The sequence below is a fragment of the Lampetra planeri genome, chromosome 47 (assembly GCF_965212315.1).
Source record: "Lampetra planeri chromosome 47, kcLamPlan1.2.h2, whole genome shotgun sequence".
Classification (NCBI taxonomy): Eukaryota; Metazoa; Chordata; class Hyperoartia; order Petromyzontiformes; family Petromyzontidae; genus Lampetra; species Lampetra planeri.
This window is the reverse complement of record NC_136153.1, coordinates 2715359-2733519: the sequence shown is the minus strand read 5'-3', so window position 1 is coordinate 2733519 and position 18161 is coordinate 2715359. Positions and strand designations below refer to the sequence as shown.

The 18161-nt window shown below is 56.1% G+C and overlaps 1 protein-coding gene across 1 annotated transcript; it reads right to left on the bottom strand.

Annotated features, from left to right (window-relative positions):
- LOC144733440 (KH domain-containing RNA-binding protein QKI-like) lies at nucleotides 1-15945 on the bottom strand (the record flags this gene model as incomplete). The annotated part of the gene is given in 8 exon segments (XM_078615349.1): nucleotides 1-106; nucleotides 108-138; nucleotides 5871-5881; nucleotides 6687-6829; nucleotides 6832-6865; nucleotides 6867-7023; nucleotides 11205-11292; nucleotides 15736-15945. Coding segments are annotated over 8 exon segments (780 nt in total), but the record flags the coding sequence as incomplete, so codon positions are not given.
- Between the last annotated feature and the right edge of the window lie 2216 nt (nucleotides 15946-18161).

The window sequence follows — 18161 nt, the reverse complement described above, 5'->3', positions numbered from 1 at the left end:
TCATGCTCCCCCACCCCCCTTCCCCCCCCGGTAGCGCCGTCCGTGAACCAGCGCGCTCTGCTCCGACACAGCTGCGCATGTTACTAGCGTCCCGTCACACGGCCCGGCGGGGGCTCCCGTATTTACACGCGTGGAGACCTGGGGGGGGAGGGCGACATGGGGGGGGGGGGGGGGGGTGGGGAGGGAGGGAGTTGCGTGCGTATCCCGGGCTCGGCTCGGCGTGACGCGGGGTCGCACACAGAGCCCCCGCCACCAACCCCCCCCCTCCCCCGGCACGAGGCTGGCTGGGTTTGGGGAGGGGGTCAGGGTCAGGGTCAGGGCCCGTGATGTCCACGTCGGGCTAGCAAGAGAGTGCTGGCGATGGTGTGTATGGGCTGGTGACGGGGCGAGTGATATGAATAGGGAGAGTTTGATAGCGCCAGCGATATGAATATGGTCAGCGGCGTGGCTGGTGATATGGACAGGGCCAGTGCTAGCGTGCCGGCGTTGGTGACGGGGCGAATCTCGGTGCTAACCACAACGACGTCGCTCATAGAAGCGGCAGGATCAGTACCCTTTGAGCTCGCGATACGGGTCGGTGCTCTGTAGCAGGCAGCGTGGACAGTGCTGCTGGTGCTAGTGGTAGAGACAAGGCCCGGAGCGCCAGCCAACGGCGGACGAATTGGCCGCAAACCCTGGACCCGACCGCGTTTCACTGCGAACTCCTCTCAAGAGATGAGAAGTCTCACAGCAGAAGGCCACCACGAGCCCCCCCCCCCCCTCCCCACCTCGTCATCCACCTCATCGTGCCTGGCACCGCTGCACGCGAGCCAGGCTCGTGCCGGAGGACCTGGGCCGATCTCCCTCGGCCTGCCCCAGTGACCCCCCCTGACCACCACCACCACCACCACCAGGGCCCCCATCTCCTCCCTCTCAAACCGCCCACCCTCCCCGACACCTCGCCCACGCTCCATGCAGCCACGGCGCAGCTCCGAGCTCCAACTCCCACCTCCAGGGCTCCGCTGGCGCCGCCACCACCGCGGCGGAGGAGGAGGAGGAGGAAGAGGAGGAGGAGGAGGAGGGGGGGGGGGGGACGTGGGTGGAGGAGTTGATTTGGTGGAGAAAGGGGAGAGGAGGGGGGGGGTGGGGGGGGGTGCGGTGAGACCCCCCACTTCACACAGTGACCACGACTACCGGAGACCGACTACCTCCGTCCACGCGCACGAGTTGGTCCCCTTAGCGACGTCAAACAAACAAACAACAACAACAACAGCAATCGGCGGCGGCGGCGATAACAGTGACCACAACAACAACAACGGCAACAACAACAACAGCGGTGATCACCTCGCGTGCTACATCAGCCTCGACTGAAGCCGACTTCGTCTGGGGCTACAGTGGGTGCTGGGGTGGGGGTGGGGGTGGCTGATTGCGGGGTGGATGATGTGGGGGGTGGGTAGGGTGGGGAGAAGGTCACAGACCCAGCCGTCCCCGGGTCAGCCAGGGGTCACCCATGCAGGGTGGAGGAGGAGGAGGGGGGAGGAGAATGGGGGGGGTGGGTGGGGGATGCGATGGGCCCTCGCTCTGCACTCTCCCTCTCCGCGTTGCCGGGTGGGATCAGGAGGGCCGTGTCCGCCCCCCCCCCCTCCTCCTCGTCCTCCCCCTGGCGCCGCTAGAACGCGTGGGAACGACAGACACGGCGGGTGGCCGGGCAGCAGCAGCAGCAGCAGCGGGGGTCTCGGCACGCGCGTGGGGCCCCGCGCCGCCCGCTCTCTTAGCCCTTCATGGGGAAGACGACGCCTGCGGGGGGAGGAGACGGGACACACGGCGGCAGCGCGGTGAGCTCCACGCCCGCTACCTACTACGCCGACGACTCTTTTCCACTGGTCTATCCGACCCGAGCCAGAATCCGGCGCGGCTCGGGATGATTGGGGGGGTTTTTCCACTGCAGAAGCCGAGCCGTGCCCGCTGACGTCACGCCCAACGAACGATTGGTTGGTCATCTTAAAACTAAACTGAAACGAAACCGTGTTTATGTTGCCAAGTGAGGCTCACTAAGCTTAATTCTAGATTTGAAGCTTTCGTGACTGTAAGGATTCATACTCTTAGTTCTTTCGGTAAAGTCACGTAGGTAAAAAATGAAATTAATACAAATAAAAATAACATAAAAATCACGACGTTTCCGAGGCAACACAAGTCTCCGTCATCAGGTGGGACCGTCACAGCCAGATTTGCTGCATCAAGTGAGGCAAGGATTCAAGATGCAAGTTCTTAAATACAAGTTAAGGGGGAGGAGCTTATCAGAATGTGGTAGCCAATGAATGGAACGTATCGGGAGGGGGGGGGGGGCTAAAAGAGGGCACGAGCGTATGCTCACTAAGCTATATAGTTTGTTTTTTCAGAACAAAGCTAGCCACAAATGCCGTGCTCGACGAAGTGGGTTATCACGTGGGAATTTATAGCAGCCAAATACTGTGAACGCGTGACGTTGATTCTAAGTGTGGAGGGAAAAACCGGATGAAAAAAATCCACACGACCACGTCGAGATCTCCAAATATACAGCAGCAGGCGTCAGGGTCGGGATCGAACCCACGAACTTGCGACCAGGAAACCAGCATCATCAGGCGCCAAATCTGTCCGCTTGTAGTTACTGGCAAACGTCACAGTACTCGAATTGTTAATGTTGTGGGTTCACTCTCCAACACACGGGTGTGCTGAATTAGTAATGAAATTGCCACGTTTTGTTTACATAACAAATTTGACTAATGGCTGTGTCGGGTGGTGGCGGGTTTAACGACACATTTATATTTACGCGAACTAACCCCAACAAAAATCCTATTATGTATATGTGGAGTTTGCGTGTCTCTCCCCCCCGTGTTCGCGTGGATTTTTCTCCGGGTCCTCCGGTTTTCCATCCACGTTTAGAATGAGCATCACGCGTTTAGAGTTTGTGACCGCTACACACCTCTACGTGATAAGCCACATGTGTGGTCAGATCGCTTCTGAAAAAGAGAGCCACACACACAGCTCAGTGATCCTTACTTGGTAAGATAATTCATCTCCTGTTGTCATAGTTTCGTTTCAGTAGCTGGTCACTGACATTGTACACGACATCTCAGCAAACGGCACCCCGCTCTGGACAGTCACATTGGTCGTGAAAACCCACGCGTAACGTTCGACGTTTTAGCACAGAAGTCCACCGACTCTCCACCAAATCGTTGGACGCGTTTTGCGTGATAACAACCCCCGCGTCTGCACAAGTTTGGTCCGCTTTGGTAGACATCGCGCAAACTTTGCGACCAGGACACGAAGTTGACAACCCTCCTAGACTCTGAGTGGTGGGGGGAGGGGGGAGGAACTCGCGCAGACAGAGGTTACTGTGTTTCAGTGTCCCCCGATGTTTGTGTTTCCACTCGGCGCGTGACGATTCACGATTCGTAATCGGGGTGCGACGCTTTGGTCGATTCCGAGGGGAGGGGATATTCTTGAGGGTGGAATGAATCAATGATCGATCGATTAATCGATATGCGACTGTTGATGAACTTGGGCTCAAGCTCATTGATCTCTGTTCGTGTTCCTGATAAAATCAACCCAAACTAATTCTGCCTGCAGATAAAGACGAATTGAGATGGATGCGCGTTTACTCCTGAAATCTAAATTCAGATTCTGATTGATAAATATTCTCATCCTCAAGCTATACAGTCCATCAATTCTATCGCGCTGTATAGCTTCACATAACTCGAGATTGTATCGATTAACGCCAATTAGCCGATGTAAATGCACACCGCTACACATCCCTTTCATGCACCGCTGTGTGTACGAGGCTGCACGCGTGGATGTACCCACCGCCAATTATGAAGATTTACATTTCACAGAATCGCACCGCTACAGATTCTAGATTTGAATAAAAAGTGTGCTGTACTTGCCCAGTCCCCCCCCCCCCCCCCCCTCTCCAACCATTATATAAACGGAGTGGTAGCTCCTGCAATCTCTCATTTACTTGATACAGCTGTCGTGGCTGTGACGGTTCCACCTGAAGACGGAAGCTTGTGTTGCCTCCGAAACGTCGTGATTTTTATTTTATTTTACTTTTATTAATTTTAATGTTTTACCTACGTGACTTTACCGAAAAAACCTAAGAGTATGTACCGCTACAGATGTTGTGCGCTGCTACCGCCCGCAGGGTCTACGGAGTCTACGGAGTCTACGAGTCTGCGTGTGACGGTAGAGGCCCAGAGGCATCTCCAATCGATGAACTCACAAGGGGCCTCGTTCCTCCTCCTCCTGCTCCTCCTCCTGGGCATCGCACTGTGGAGGGAGCGTGAATAGCGCCCCGTTCCCTGGGCATCTCTCGCCTGCTGCCCTGATCGTGAATCGGCACCGCGCGTCTGTGTGTGTGTGTGCGTGTCTGTGTGTGTGTGCGTGTCTGTGTGTGTGTCTGTGTATGTGTGCGTGTCTGTGTGTGTGTGCGTGTCTCTGTGTGTGTGCGTGTCTCTGTGTGTGTGTGCGTGTCTCTGTGTGTGTGCGTGTCTCTGTGTGTGTGCGTGTCTCTGTGTGTGTGCGTGTCTCTGTGTGTGTGTGCGTGTCTCTGTGTGTGTGCGTGTCTGTGTGTGTGTGCGTGGCTGTGTGTGTGTGCGCGTCTGTGTGTGTGCGTGTCTCTGTGTGTGCGTGTCTGTGTGTACGTGTCTGTGTGTGTGTCTGTGTGTGCACGTCTGTGTGTGTGTCCAGGTATCTGTGTGCGTGTGTATCTGTGTGCGTCTGTGTGTTCAGGCGTCTGTGTGTGTCCACACATCTGTGTGTGTGTGTGTGTCATAAGTTGGCACAGTAGGGGGCACAGGTGGTGCATCTGCCAGTCATCTTAGTCATCTCAGTCAGTCAACCCACGGCACCTGGGTTTGTCCCGTGACCTCCTGCCAGCGGGCGTTCGACACTCCACGTGGCCTTATAGTGCACGTAGCCTGGCACAAGCGCTTTGGTGACGTCACCGCCACTGAGCGGTGAATGGCGGTTGTTGTTGTTATTGTTGTCCATAAGGTGCTCGCTTACAGCATTTGCCCCATCAGTCTGTTCAGGGTATGTGTGTGTGTCCATGCGTCTGTGTGTATGTCTTTGTGTGTCCGTGTGAGGAGCGGTGGTGTAGCGGTTGGCACGCTGCGCTATGAATCTCGCTCACGACCAACATTAGTGACGATTTTATGAGCCGGTCCTGGACCTCCCCTAGGTCGACTCAGCCTAAAATGAGTACCTTTTGCGGAGTGTAAACATCGCCACTGGGGAGTGATGCTGGCCACCCACCCCCTCGTGTGCGCTGCCGGCCTTCATAGGTGCTCGCTTACAGCACTTGCCCCACCAGTCTGTGAAGGCTACACGGGGGGATCTTTGTCTTTGCCTTGTCCGTGTGTGTGCCCACGCGTCTGTGTCTGTGTGTGTGTCTGTGTGTGTGTCTGTGTGTGTGTGTGTCTGTGTGTGTGTGTCTGTGTGTGTGTCTGTGTGTGTCTGTGTGTGTGTGTGTGTCTGTGTGTAAACATTGCCACTAGGGAGACAAAGGCGGTCGGGCGTGGTGCTGGCAACCCACCCCCTCGTTGTGCCGTTCCGGCTTCATAGGTGCTCGCTAACAGCACTTGCCCCTACAGTCTGTTATGGCTATATGGGGGATCTTTGTGTGTGTCTGTGTGTGTGGACACCTGTCCACTGGACCTCTGTGAGAAAGAGCTTCAGAGCTCATCAGATTCCTCCCGCAGTCTAAAAAAAGATTCGGATGTCTCGTGTGCGCATGTCACCACGCGTCTCTGTGTTCGTGCGCGTCCGTGTGTTGCGTGCGTGTCTCCACGTGCCAGTGCGTGCGTCCACGGGTGTGTGCGTGTGTGTGCGTGCGTGTGTGCGCGTGCGTGCACCCACGCGGGCCCTACGCACTCACACAGCCCCGCACGCTCACACTTCTCACACTTCTCCGTTTGACAACCGTCGCTGCCACCGCCGTCCTCCGACCGCTCCTGGAATTAAACCGCGTCGACTCAGCAATCGGGAGCGAGCCTCTCGCGAGACGGGGGAGTCTGGCTCGCCTTCGCGTGGCTCGGGGGGGGGGGGGGTAACGGTGAGACGCGGACAGGACCGTCACCATCATCGTCGTCGTCATCACGACAGAGCCCGCAGCCTCCCAGGTCCCATCATCGATGCTGTCTGCACACGCATGATCACTCATTCGCTCACTCGCTCGCTCACTCGCTCACTTACTCGCCCACTCGCATCGACGCTCATCGTGTACATAAACGAGTGTGCAGTGAGCACCACACGAGCACAACAGGTGAACAAGAAGTGACAAGAGGGGGCAGCTCGGCGGCTGGGGGGTGTGTGGGGGGGTTGGGGGGGGCTCTGGGCCCCTGAGGGATGGCTTCAGAGGCAGGGGCCACATTGTGTAGAGGCAGGGTGAGGGGTTAGCAATAGCGGTCGGGCTTGATGCCGATTGGGCCAGTGTGGTTCATGGCTAACGCTCTGGGCTCCAAGTCTGGCTGGGCAATGTGGCTGGGGTTAGAGGTAACCACCGTGCGGACTATCTTTTGCTTCCCCTCGACCCCCACCCCTCCCCCCAATCGCCAAGCAGGGGGGTAGTGGTAGGGGGGGGGGAGCAGGCACCCCCCCTGGACCGGCCCCCCCTTCTCACTCCTTATTCGAGCGGAGCGCTCACCACCACCACGTACCTACAACCGCACTGGGGGTCGAACGGGTACTCGAGGATGGAGGCGCCGGGGTGCGCCAGGGGGTACGAGTACTCGTACGGGGTGTAGATGAGGCCTCCGCCGCCGCCGTCGCCTGGCGAGGGCACCAGGCCCGCGGGGGGGGCCCCCTGGAAGGGGCCCGCATGAGCGGCATGAGGGCGGCCGCGGCCGAGGGCGGCCGGGGTGGCGGGGGGCGGGGCGTTGGGCCCCCCGGCCTGGGCCGTGCGGAGCGCCGCGGCCGTCATGACGCTCCCGGGGGGCGGGGGGGGCCCCGCGATGAGGCGCGGGGACGGGGCCTGCGCCGCTGCAAGAGAGAAGCCCAGCATGGCCTCTGTGAGTCGCGGGGGGGGGGGGAGGGGTGGGGGGGGGGTGGGGGGGGGTGAGATGTTGGGGGGAGGGGAATTGGTGGGGTGAGATGTTGGGGGGAGGGGTGGGGGGTGAGATGTTGGGGGGAGGGGAATGGGGGGGTGAGATGTTGGGGGGAGGGGTGGGGGGTGAGATGTTGGGGGGAGGGGAATGGGGGGGGTGAGATGTTGGGGGGAGGGGGTATGGGGGGGGGTGTTGGCAGCATGTGGGTGAGACGGCGCCGTGGGCAGTGGGGGGTGGTGGCGTGGGGGTGGTGGTCGCGTTGGCGTTCGTGGTTTCGTTATAATTGAGAATCGTGGCGAGTTAAGGGCGGTCAAGGGTCACGGTCGGGTGTTGGGTTATGATGGAGGTTTTCGGGTTGATTAGGGTGAGGGTTGGTGAGGGTTGGTGAGGGTAGGTGAGGGTTGGTGAGGTTGGTAAGGAGGGTTGGTGAGGGTAGGTGAGGGTTGGTGAGGGGTTTGGTGAGGGTAGGTGGGGGTTGGTGAGGGTTGGTGAGGGTTGGTGAGGAGGATTGGTGAGGGTTGGTGAGGATGGTTGGTGAGTGATGGTTGTCGTTGTGACCACCGGGCGAGCGGGGGCAGAGCCACGCGGAACGTTGGCATGGATGTGGTGATGTTAGCAGGCAGCGGGGAGGGGAGTGAGGTGGAGGTGGGAGGGGAGTGAGGGTGGAGGGGGGGGTGTATGGAGTGGGGGGGATAAAACAGAGAAATAAAAACGAATAAATTAAAAGGCGAGCGGCGAGAGGAGAGGAAGGCCGCATGCAGGCTCCGCGACGCGACCGGCCCACATCCTCAACGAGGCCCAGGGCAAAGTTCACGCTGCAGGCGAAACAATAATCAACACACAAACTCATCAACACACAAAACTCAACAACACACAGACTCATCAGCACACAAACTCGACAACACGCAAAGTCATCAACACACAAACTCATCAACACACAAACTCAACAACACACCCAAACTCAACAGCACACGAACTCAACAACACACAAACACACAACACACAAACTCAACAACACACAAACTCATCAACACACAAACTCAACAACACACAAACTCAACACACAAACTCATCAACACACAAACTCAACAACACACAAACTCAACTCATCAACACACAAACTCAACACCACACAAACTCAACAACACACACTACCAACAACACACAAACTCATCAACACACAAACTCAACAACACACAAACTCAACAACACACAAACTCATCAACACACAAACTCAACAACACACAAACTCAACAACACGCAAACTCATCAACACACAAACTCATCAACACACAAACTCAACAACACAAACTCATCAACACACAAACTCAACAACACACAAACTCAACAACACAAACTCATCAACACACAAACTCATCAACACACAAACTCAACAACAACACAAACTCATCAACACACAAACTCACCAACACACAAACTCAACAACACAAACTCATCAACACACAAACTCACCAACACACAAACTCAACAACACGCAAACCTCATCAACACACAAACTCATCACACACACACAAACTCACCACACACAAACTCAACAACACACAAACTCACCAACACCACAAACTCAACAACACGCAAACTCATCAACACACAAACTCATCAACACACAAACTCAACAACACGCAAACTCATCAACACACAAACTCAACACACACAAACTCATCAACACACAAACTCAACACACACAAACTCAACACACACAAACTCAACACACACAAACTCAACACACACAAACTCAACAACACACACACTCAACAACACACAAACTCATCAACACACACACTCAACAACACACAAACTCATCAACACACACACTCAACAACACACAAACTCATCAACACACAAACTCAACACACACAAACTCAACACACACAAACTCAACACACACAAACTCAACACACACAAACTCATCAACACACAAACTCATCAACACACAAACTCATCAACACACAAACTCAACAACACACAAACTCAACACACACAAAAAACTCAACAACACACAAACACATCAACACACAAACTCAACACACACAAACTCATCAACACACAAACTCATCAACACACAAACTCAACAACACACAAACTCAACACACACAAACTCAACAACACACAAACACATCAACACACAAACTCAACACACACAAACTCAACAACACACAAACTCAACAACACACAAACTCATCAACACACACACTCAACAACACACAAACTCATCAACACACAAACTCAACACACACAAACTCATCAACACACAAACTCAACACACACAAACTCAACACACACAAACTCAACACACACAAACTCAACACACACAAACTCAACAACACACACACTCAACAACACACAAACTCATCAACACACACACTCAACAACACACAAACTCATCAACACACACACTCAACAACACACAAACTCATCAACACACAAACTCAACACACACAAACTCAACACACACAAACTCAACACACACAAACTCAACACACACAAACTCATCAACACACAAACTCATCAACACACAAACTCATCAACACACAAACTCAACAACACACAAACTCAACACACACAAACTCAACACACAAACTCACCAACACACAAACTCAACAACGGTGGGGGGTGGGGGCGGTGGGGTCAGCAGGGGGCGCACTGGGACCACCACGGACCCGGGATCCCACAGCCCTCCTCACCGCACGCTGACGCCAAACACTTGGGGGTTATCACAGCGCGGTGTTCTCACTACTTTTACGAGAGGGGGGGCTTCACTTTCGCCGACAAGACATCATCAGTGCGAGGGCCGCGACACGGCCTGCAAGGGCTGTTCTCTCACTCTTTGTGGTTTGTCGGGGGCCGCACTAAAGTCCACCAGTCACCACCAGTGGCCCGCGAGCCTTGCGATGAAGAACACTGCTCCGTATCATTATTGTTGTTGTTGTTGTCATCCCTACTTGTTTACACAGCAGTGAAGCCTCGCTGAGTCTCAATCCTGGCTAAGCCCTGCACAGATTCCGCAGTGGCGGTGGGGAGGGGAGGGGGGCGATATTTGTTGCGCGGATTCCAGCGGAGCGACGCACGGAGCGCGCCGAGGGCCGCGCGAGTCTCGCCGCTACTCGCGGCGAGCCGCGTGCCGCTGCCGTGTCCCAGCCAACCCAGACGTCACGACAGCAGGATAATCCCGCGGGTAGCAGTGATATTAGCGTGAGGCTTTGTCCCCCAATCCCCACTAATCGCCCCCCCCCCCCGCCCCCCCCCAAGCCCACCTCACCACCCCCCCCCCCGCGGTGTGTGTGGCGCCACACGGCGCTGGCACAGTTTTAGTTTTACAGCGTTCGGTGTAAAACGAGGATTTATGCGCGACCACTGGAGAAATGGTGAGAGTGGTGGGGGGTGGGTGGAGGGGTGGAAGGGTGGAGGGGTGGGGGGTGGAAGGGTGGGGGGGTGGAGGGGTTGGGGGTGGAGGGGTGGGGGGTGGGTGGAGGGGTGGAAGGGTGGAGGGGTGGGGGGTGGAAGGGTGGGGGGTGGAGGGGTTGGGGGGTGGAGGGGTGGGGGGGAGTGGAAGGGTGGGGGGGGGGGGTTGGGGGGTGGAAGAATGGGGGGAGTGGGGGGGGGGGTTGGGGGGTGGAAGGGGGGGGGGAGTGGGGGGGGGTATTTGGGAGTGGGGAGCAGCAGGGAGTCACGTGGCTCAAGGTTCACGAATCGCAAACGATCGTCGTGGCGTGAGGAAGATTCCGTCGTTGAGCGGAGGATTTCAACACGGTGGGTGGGAGGTGGAGGGGAGGAGGTGGTGGGAGGAGGTGGTGGGAGGGGGAAGTGTGGGGGGGAGGGGGGGCTTGGGCGGGTGGGTAGCGGTGGTGAATCAGATAATTGGCAATTAGCAACGTCAGCGACGATCTGGGCTCGCGAGCTCTAACGGAGCCCATTGCGGTGCCGGGAGAGGGATCGTCTGAGCACGCCCCGTGCTGATGACTTGGCATGGCCGCTCCCCAGACGCTCTGGCGCGACGCCACTAACGGGAGTGTTGCCTTGACACGAGCGAATGTTTGTGTTTGACGCGGGTGGGTGGGCAGCCAAGGGGGGTGTAGGGAGATGGTGGGGGGCGGGGGGGGGGAGAATTTAGGGGGCACTCACGTGATTTGGAGTTGCCGTCCCGGTAGGTGCCGTTGATGATGGCAAGCTCCATGAGCTGCATCTTCTTCAAGTTGTCCTCGCCCTCCGCCTGCGCGACACAAAGCCGCGATCAGAACCACGGACAGCAACCATCGCCACCCTCACCCTCAGAACGTGTCAGTACCACGGACAGCGACCATCGCCACCCTCACCCTGAGCGTGTCAGTACCACGGACAGCGCCCATCGCCCGCCTCAACCTCAGAACGTGTCAGTACCACGGACAGCGCCCATCGCCCGCCTCACCCTGATCGTGTCAGTCCCACGGACAGCGCCCATCGCCACCCTCACCCTGATCGTGTCAGCACCACGGAGAGCGCCCATCGCCACCCTCACCCTGAGCGTGTCAGCACCACGGACAGCGCCCATCGCCACCCTCACCCTGAGCGTGTCAGTACCACGGACAGCGCCCATCGCCCGCCTCAACCTCAGAACGTGTCAGCACCACGGACAGCGCCCATCGCCACCCTCACCCTGAGCGTGTCAGCACCACGGACAGCGACCATCGCCCGCCTCACCCTGAGCGTGTCAGTACCACGGACAGCGCCCATCGCCCGCCTCACCCTGAGCGTGTCAGTACCACGGACAGCGCCCATCGCCACCCTCACCCTGATCGTGTCAGCACCACGGAGAGCGCCCATCGCCCGCCTCACCCTGAGCGTGTCAGCACCACGGACAGCGCCCATCGCCCGCCTCAACCTCAGAACGTGTCAGCACCACGGACAGCGAGCGCCCATAATCTCTGGGTACTGAATGCATCAGTACAATGGGTAGCGGCCATAACTGCCTAGACACCGAGGGCTATAATAGCACCACGGACGGCGTTAGCAGCGTGGTCAGTGACCATAACTCCGTGCGGACTGAGGGTTGTGGCAACAAAGCTGTCCATGCCGAGGCTGTCGGCACTCGGCTCGATAGACAGCACCACAGACAGTGCCTGAACATTGCATGAGCACTGCGACCCAGGCTATCTTAGTCTATACCTTTACAGAAATACCCTCCACACATTCTCTACACCAGCACTAACCATAACCCTTATGATTTACTTAGAAACACATAAATCCCTGATGTGTGTGGGGATAGAGTGTTGCCCCCTCGCGTCAAGCGTAAGGTTTTCTCTGGGTGTTCCACTTTTCGCCTCCCGCGTGTATGATGCACACATTATTTGGATGAAAACTTATGAAGATAGAAACCCAACGTAGCAGTAAGGACCCTGCTGAAAAGTGTCATACGAATCAGTGTGGCTCTCCTGGATAGATAAGCAAATAAAAATGGAATTGTAAATTTTTATCCTTATCCTCGCTTTCCTGGAAACCACAGACACACGCACAACAAATCCGTCATGTCCACCGCATTGCTCGCGCGCAGCCTATGACTGACTCCAGCTTTCGACCCCGAACCCGACCCCCTAACCCCACAAACAAACACAAAACAAACACAGCGAGCTTTTGTCGATTCACGTGGCGTGTTTATGACTCACGAAGACGCCGCCGTGAGACTCAGGCGCCCACGTCAGCGAATTTGAGAATTAATACGTCGTGGTGGAGCCCACACAATGGTCCCCACCCCTCCTCCCCTCCCCACCTCCCCCCTGTACCGCTAACCGCGTGGTTACGAGGGGGCCACGCGGCTGAGAGGCCCCTTGAGTGATGCACGGGTTCGGCTTAACCAAGAGGAACCTCGCTGAGCAGCGTTTATGGGACATGCTGACGTAGCGCATACGGTGGCGCTCCAGTGCGGTGGGTGGCCCACAAGCCATTATGGATGGGGGCCCTCGCAAGATTTAGGGCCGCCCAGGGTGGGAGGGGGAAGAGGAAGATTCCAGCTGCAGCAGCCACACCACCCACACAATACTGTACACCACACAACCACACACACAATACTGTCCACCACACAACCACCCACACAATACTGCACACTACACAACCACACACACAATACTGTACACCACACAACCACCCACACAATACTGTACACCACACAACCACACACACAACCACACACACAACCACACCCACAGCCACCCACACAACCACCCACACAATACTGTCCACCACACAACCACACACACACTACCACACACACAACCACAGCCACCCACACAACCACCCACACAATACTGTACACCACACAACCACACACACAACCACACACACAATACTGTACACCACACAACCACACATACAGCCACACACACAACCACACACACAATACTGTACACCACACAACCACACACACAACCACACACACAACCACACACACAATACTGTCCACCACACAATCCCACACACAACCACACACACAACCACACACACAACCACCCACACAACCACACACACAACCACACACACAATATTGTCCACCACACAATCCCACACACAACACACACAACACTGTCCAACACACAACCACCCACACACACAACCACACACACAACACTGTCCACCACACAACGACACACACAACCACACACACAACCACCCACACAATACTCTCCACCACACAACCACACACACAGCCATACACACAACCACACACACAATACTGTCCACCACACAACCACACACACAACTACCCACACAACCACACACACAACCACCCACACAACCACCCACACAACCACACACACAATACTGTACACCACACAACCACCCACACAACCACCCACACAACCACACACACAACCACCCACACAACCACCCACACAACCACACACACAATACTGTCCACCACACAATCACACACACAACCACACACACAACCACACACACACAACACTGTCCACTACACAACCACACACACAATACTGTCCACCACACACACACAACACTCTACACCACACAACCACACACCACTGTACACCACACAACCACACACACAATACTATCCATCACACAACCACTCACACAATAGTAGCCACAACACAAACACCCGCACAATACTATCCACCACACCATCACTCAACCACCCACACCACCTTACCACCACACTACCACACAAGGACCCACACAATACTATCCACCACATCATCACACAATCACCCACACCACCCTACCACCACACTACCACACAAGGACCCACACCATACTATCCACCACACCATCACACAATCACCCACACCACCACACAACCACCCGCCCTATAATATCCACTACACCACCACACAACCACTAAGCCACAACACAGCCACCCACACCACACTATCCACCACCCCACTTCACTCCACGCCACCTCAAATAATGTAATTCAATGCACGGATGTAGCAGGCACTTTGTACGATTGAATCTGCCATGGTAAATGTTGGAGGGTTAGACTCTGTACAAGAGACAATTAAGGTGAGACTCCTACGCAATGAGATTTTTTTTTCTTTAATGAAATGATTTTTTTTAATTTTACGAATGCTCAGCAGAAACGTGCTCCCCTCGGGAGCAATTCACGTGATTCATTAATTAGAGAGAGATGGGGGAATGCCCTGAGCAGGGTTGCTCAGCTACCCGTGTACAGCCTCCCTGTGCCCCCCGTCTCCCCCCGCGTACAGCCCCTCTAAAGCCCCCGCCCCCCACAACGGGGGTCTGCTTAGTGCCCCCCACTGAACCCACAAAGACGGTGGTGGTCACTGAATTGCGCGGCGCTTTCAGACGCGCTTCTGCGGCCGTCTGGAACGCTCTTCCTGCCGATACTAGGACGCAACTCTAGCTATGTGGCTTTTAAATCATCATCTGTATTGACGTACGGTGTGAAAGAAATTCAACATACAGTACACACAACACCGTCTTCGATACTAACCGTATGACTACTTCAGCTCAACCCTCCCGTAAATCACGTGACCCCGATGTGCCACCCCCCCCAATCGGAGACCCCTCCCCTCTAACCTCCCCCTGTCAAAACAGACGATGATCAATAGTCCACAGTCACTCACCACCCTCCCGCCCCAACTCCAGCACTGCTCACCCTCAAGCGAGTACCTGCTGCTGTGTGAGAGCACACATCTGCAACGGGGGAGACAAAGGCGGCCGGGAGCGCTTGCTGGACACTCCTCCTCCCCCACCAAGGATCGTGGGCCATCGTTGACCTGCATGGATGTGCTGCTCACGAACGGCACTTGCCCCGACAGCCCGTTGAAGGCTATACGGGGGACCTTTGTCTGTGTGCGTGCTCACGGCGGGGAGCAGCGGTGCAACGGTTAGCGCGCTACGGCCACCCGGGTTCGATTCGTGCTCACGGTCACGAACCACCAGTGACGATTGTCTGAACCGTTCCTGGGCGTCCCCTAGGTCGGCTCAGCCTCAAACGAGTACCTGGTGCGGTGTGTCAAATTATCGGCACTGGGGGGGGGGGGGGGGGGCGGGGGACAAATGCGGCCGGGCGTGGTGCTGGCCACCCACCCCCTCGTGTTGCCGTGCCGGCCTTCGCAGGTGCTGCTCGCTAACAGCACTTGCCCCAACGGTCTGCCACAGGCTACACGGGGGACCTTTGTGGTGTCTGTGTCCTCACCGCGGGCACGAGCAGCTTCTTGAGCTCGGCGACGGCGCGCTGGAGCTTGGCGTCGGCGCGGTTCTGGGTGTCCTCCACCGTGACGAGGACGTGCAGCTCCTCGCTCAGGTGCTCCCAGTTGGGCTTGCCGCGGTTCTGCTCCTCCTGCGCGCGGCGCACACAGGCAAAGACGACCCGTGTAGTCTTAACAGGCTGTAGGGGCAAGTGCGGTTAGCGAGCAAACACACACACACACACACACCGACACACGCACACCGACATAGACATATAGACACACACACACCGACACACACACAGACATATAGACACACACACCGACACACACATAGGCATATAGACACACAAAGACAAATATGCCCCGTATAGCCTTAACAGGCTGTAGGGGCAAGTGCGGTTAGCGAGCACCTATGAAGGCCGGCACGGCCCACGAGGGGGTGGGTGGCCAGCACCACGCCCGACCGCCATTGTCTCCCCAGTGGCGATGATTTTGCACACCGTCACCAGGTAATCATTTGAGGCTGAGTTGATCTAGGGGAGGCCCAGGACCGGTTCAGATAATCATCACTGGCGGAGGCCGTGAGCGGGAATCGAACTCGGGTCGCTGGGATTGTGGCACACAATTGGCTAACCACTACACCACCGCTCTCCACACACACACAAAAGACAAAGACACACACACAGACACACACACACACTCACACACACCGACTCACACGCCCAGCCGCGCGCACGCACGCTTCATGTGACAGCCGCGCGCACGTCGCTGTGCTCTCAAACCTGTCTCTGCAGCTGCTCAATCCGTCCCACGCGAGAGAGGGAGAGAGAGGAGAGATGGATAGAGATAGGGAGCGAGAGAGAGAGAGATCAGAGAGAAGAGAGAGACTTTTGACTTTTAGACAAGTTTTATTGCCGTCAGCAGCAAAAGCACTGGAGGCGATTTCGATTTGAAACACAAACAAATATCACCAGCAAACAAATGAAAATTAACGCGACAAATCGACGCGCTGTGGCGCTGAAAGCACCGCGCACAACACAATAGAAAAGTCACGTGGTGGTGGTGGTTGTGGTGGTGGTGGTTGTGGTGGTGGTTGTGGTGGTTGTGGTGGTGGTGGTCATCGCGCGCGCCACGGTGACGAGCGAGCGCTTCAGAAGGTGAACACGAGGGTGTCGTCCACGCTGGTGCAGAGAGGGGCTTTTACGGCTCCCCAGCGTTCGAAGAAGACGTGAGAGAGAGAGAGAGAGCAGAGACGGGAGAGATACGGAAGAGATAGAGGAGCGAGAGGGGAGAGAGACGGGAGAGAGAGACGGGAGGGAGCGTGATATTTGATTAAGCGCGGCGCGTTCTCAAGAGAGGTGAATAAAACCTCGGGACTAATTTGCCCCTCGCTCTTCCTCGCTCAGTCTCACACAAAGACAAAGCCCCCCTGCGTAGTCTTCAAAGGCTGTTGGGGCATACCCATTGCACCCTGACACACACACACCCATACACCCAGACACATACCCATTGCACCCTAACACACACACACATACACCCAGACACATACCCATTGCACCCTAACACACACACCCAAACACCCAGACACATACCCATTGCACCCTGACACACACACACATACACCCAGACACATACCCATTGCACCCTGACACACACACACATACACCCAGACACATACCCATTGCACCCTGACACACACACCCATACACCCAGACACAAACCCATTGCACCCTGACACATACACCCATACACCCAGACACATACCCATTGCACCCTGACACACACACCCATACACCCAGACACATACCCATTGCATCCTGACACACACACACATACACTCAGACACACACCCATTGCACCCTGACACACACACCCATACACCCAGACACACACCCATCAGACCCTGACAGTCACACCCATACACCCAGACACATACCCATTGCACCCTGACACACACACCCATACACCCAGACACATACCCATTGCACCCTGACACACACACCCATACACCCAGACACATACCCATTGCATCCTGACACACACACCCATACACCCAGACACATACCCATTCCACCCTGACACTCACACCCATACACCCAGACACACACCCATCAGACCCTGACAGTCACACCCATACACCCAGACACATACCCATTGCACCCTGACACACACACCCATACACCCAGACACATACCCATTGCACCCTGACACACACACCCATACACCCAGACACATACCCATTGCACCCTGACACACCCACCCATACACCCAGACACATACCCATTGCACCCTGACACACACACCCATACACCCAGACACATACCCATTGCACCCTGACACACACACCCATACACCCAGACACATACCCATTGCACCGTGACACATACACCCATACACCCAGACACATACCCATTGCACCGTGACACTCACA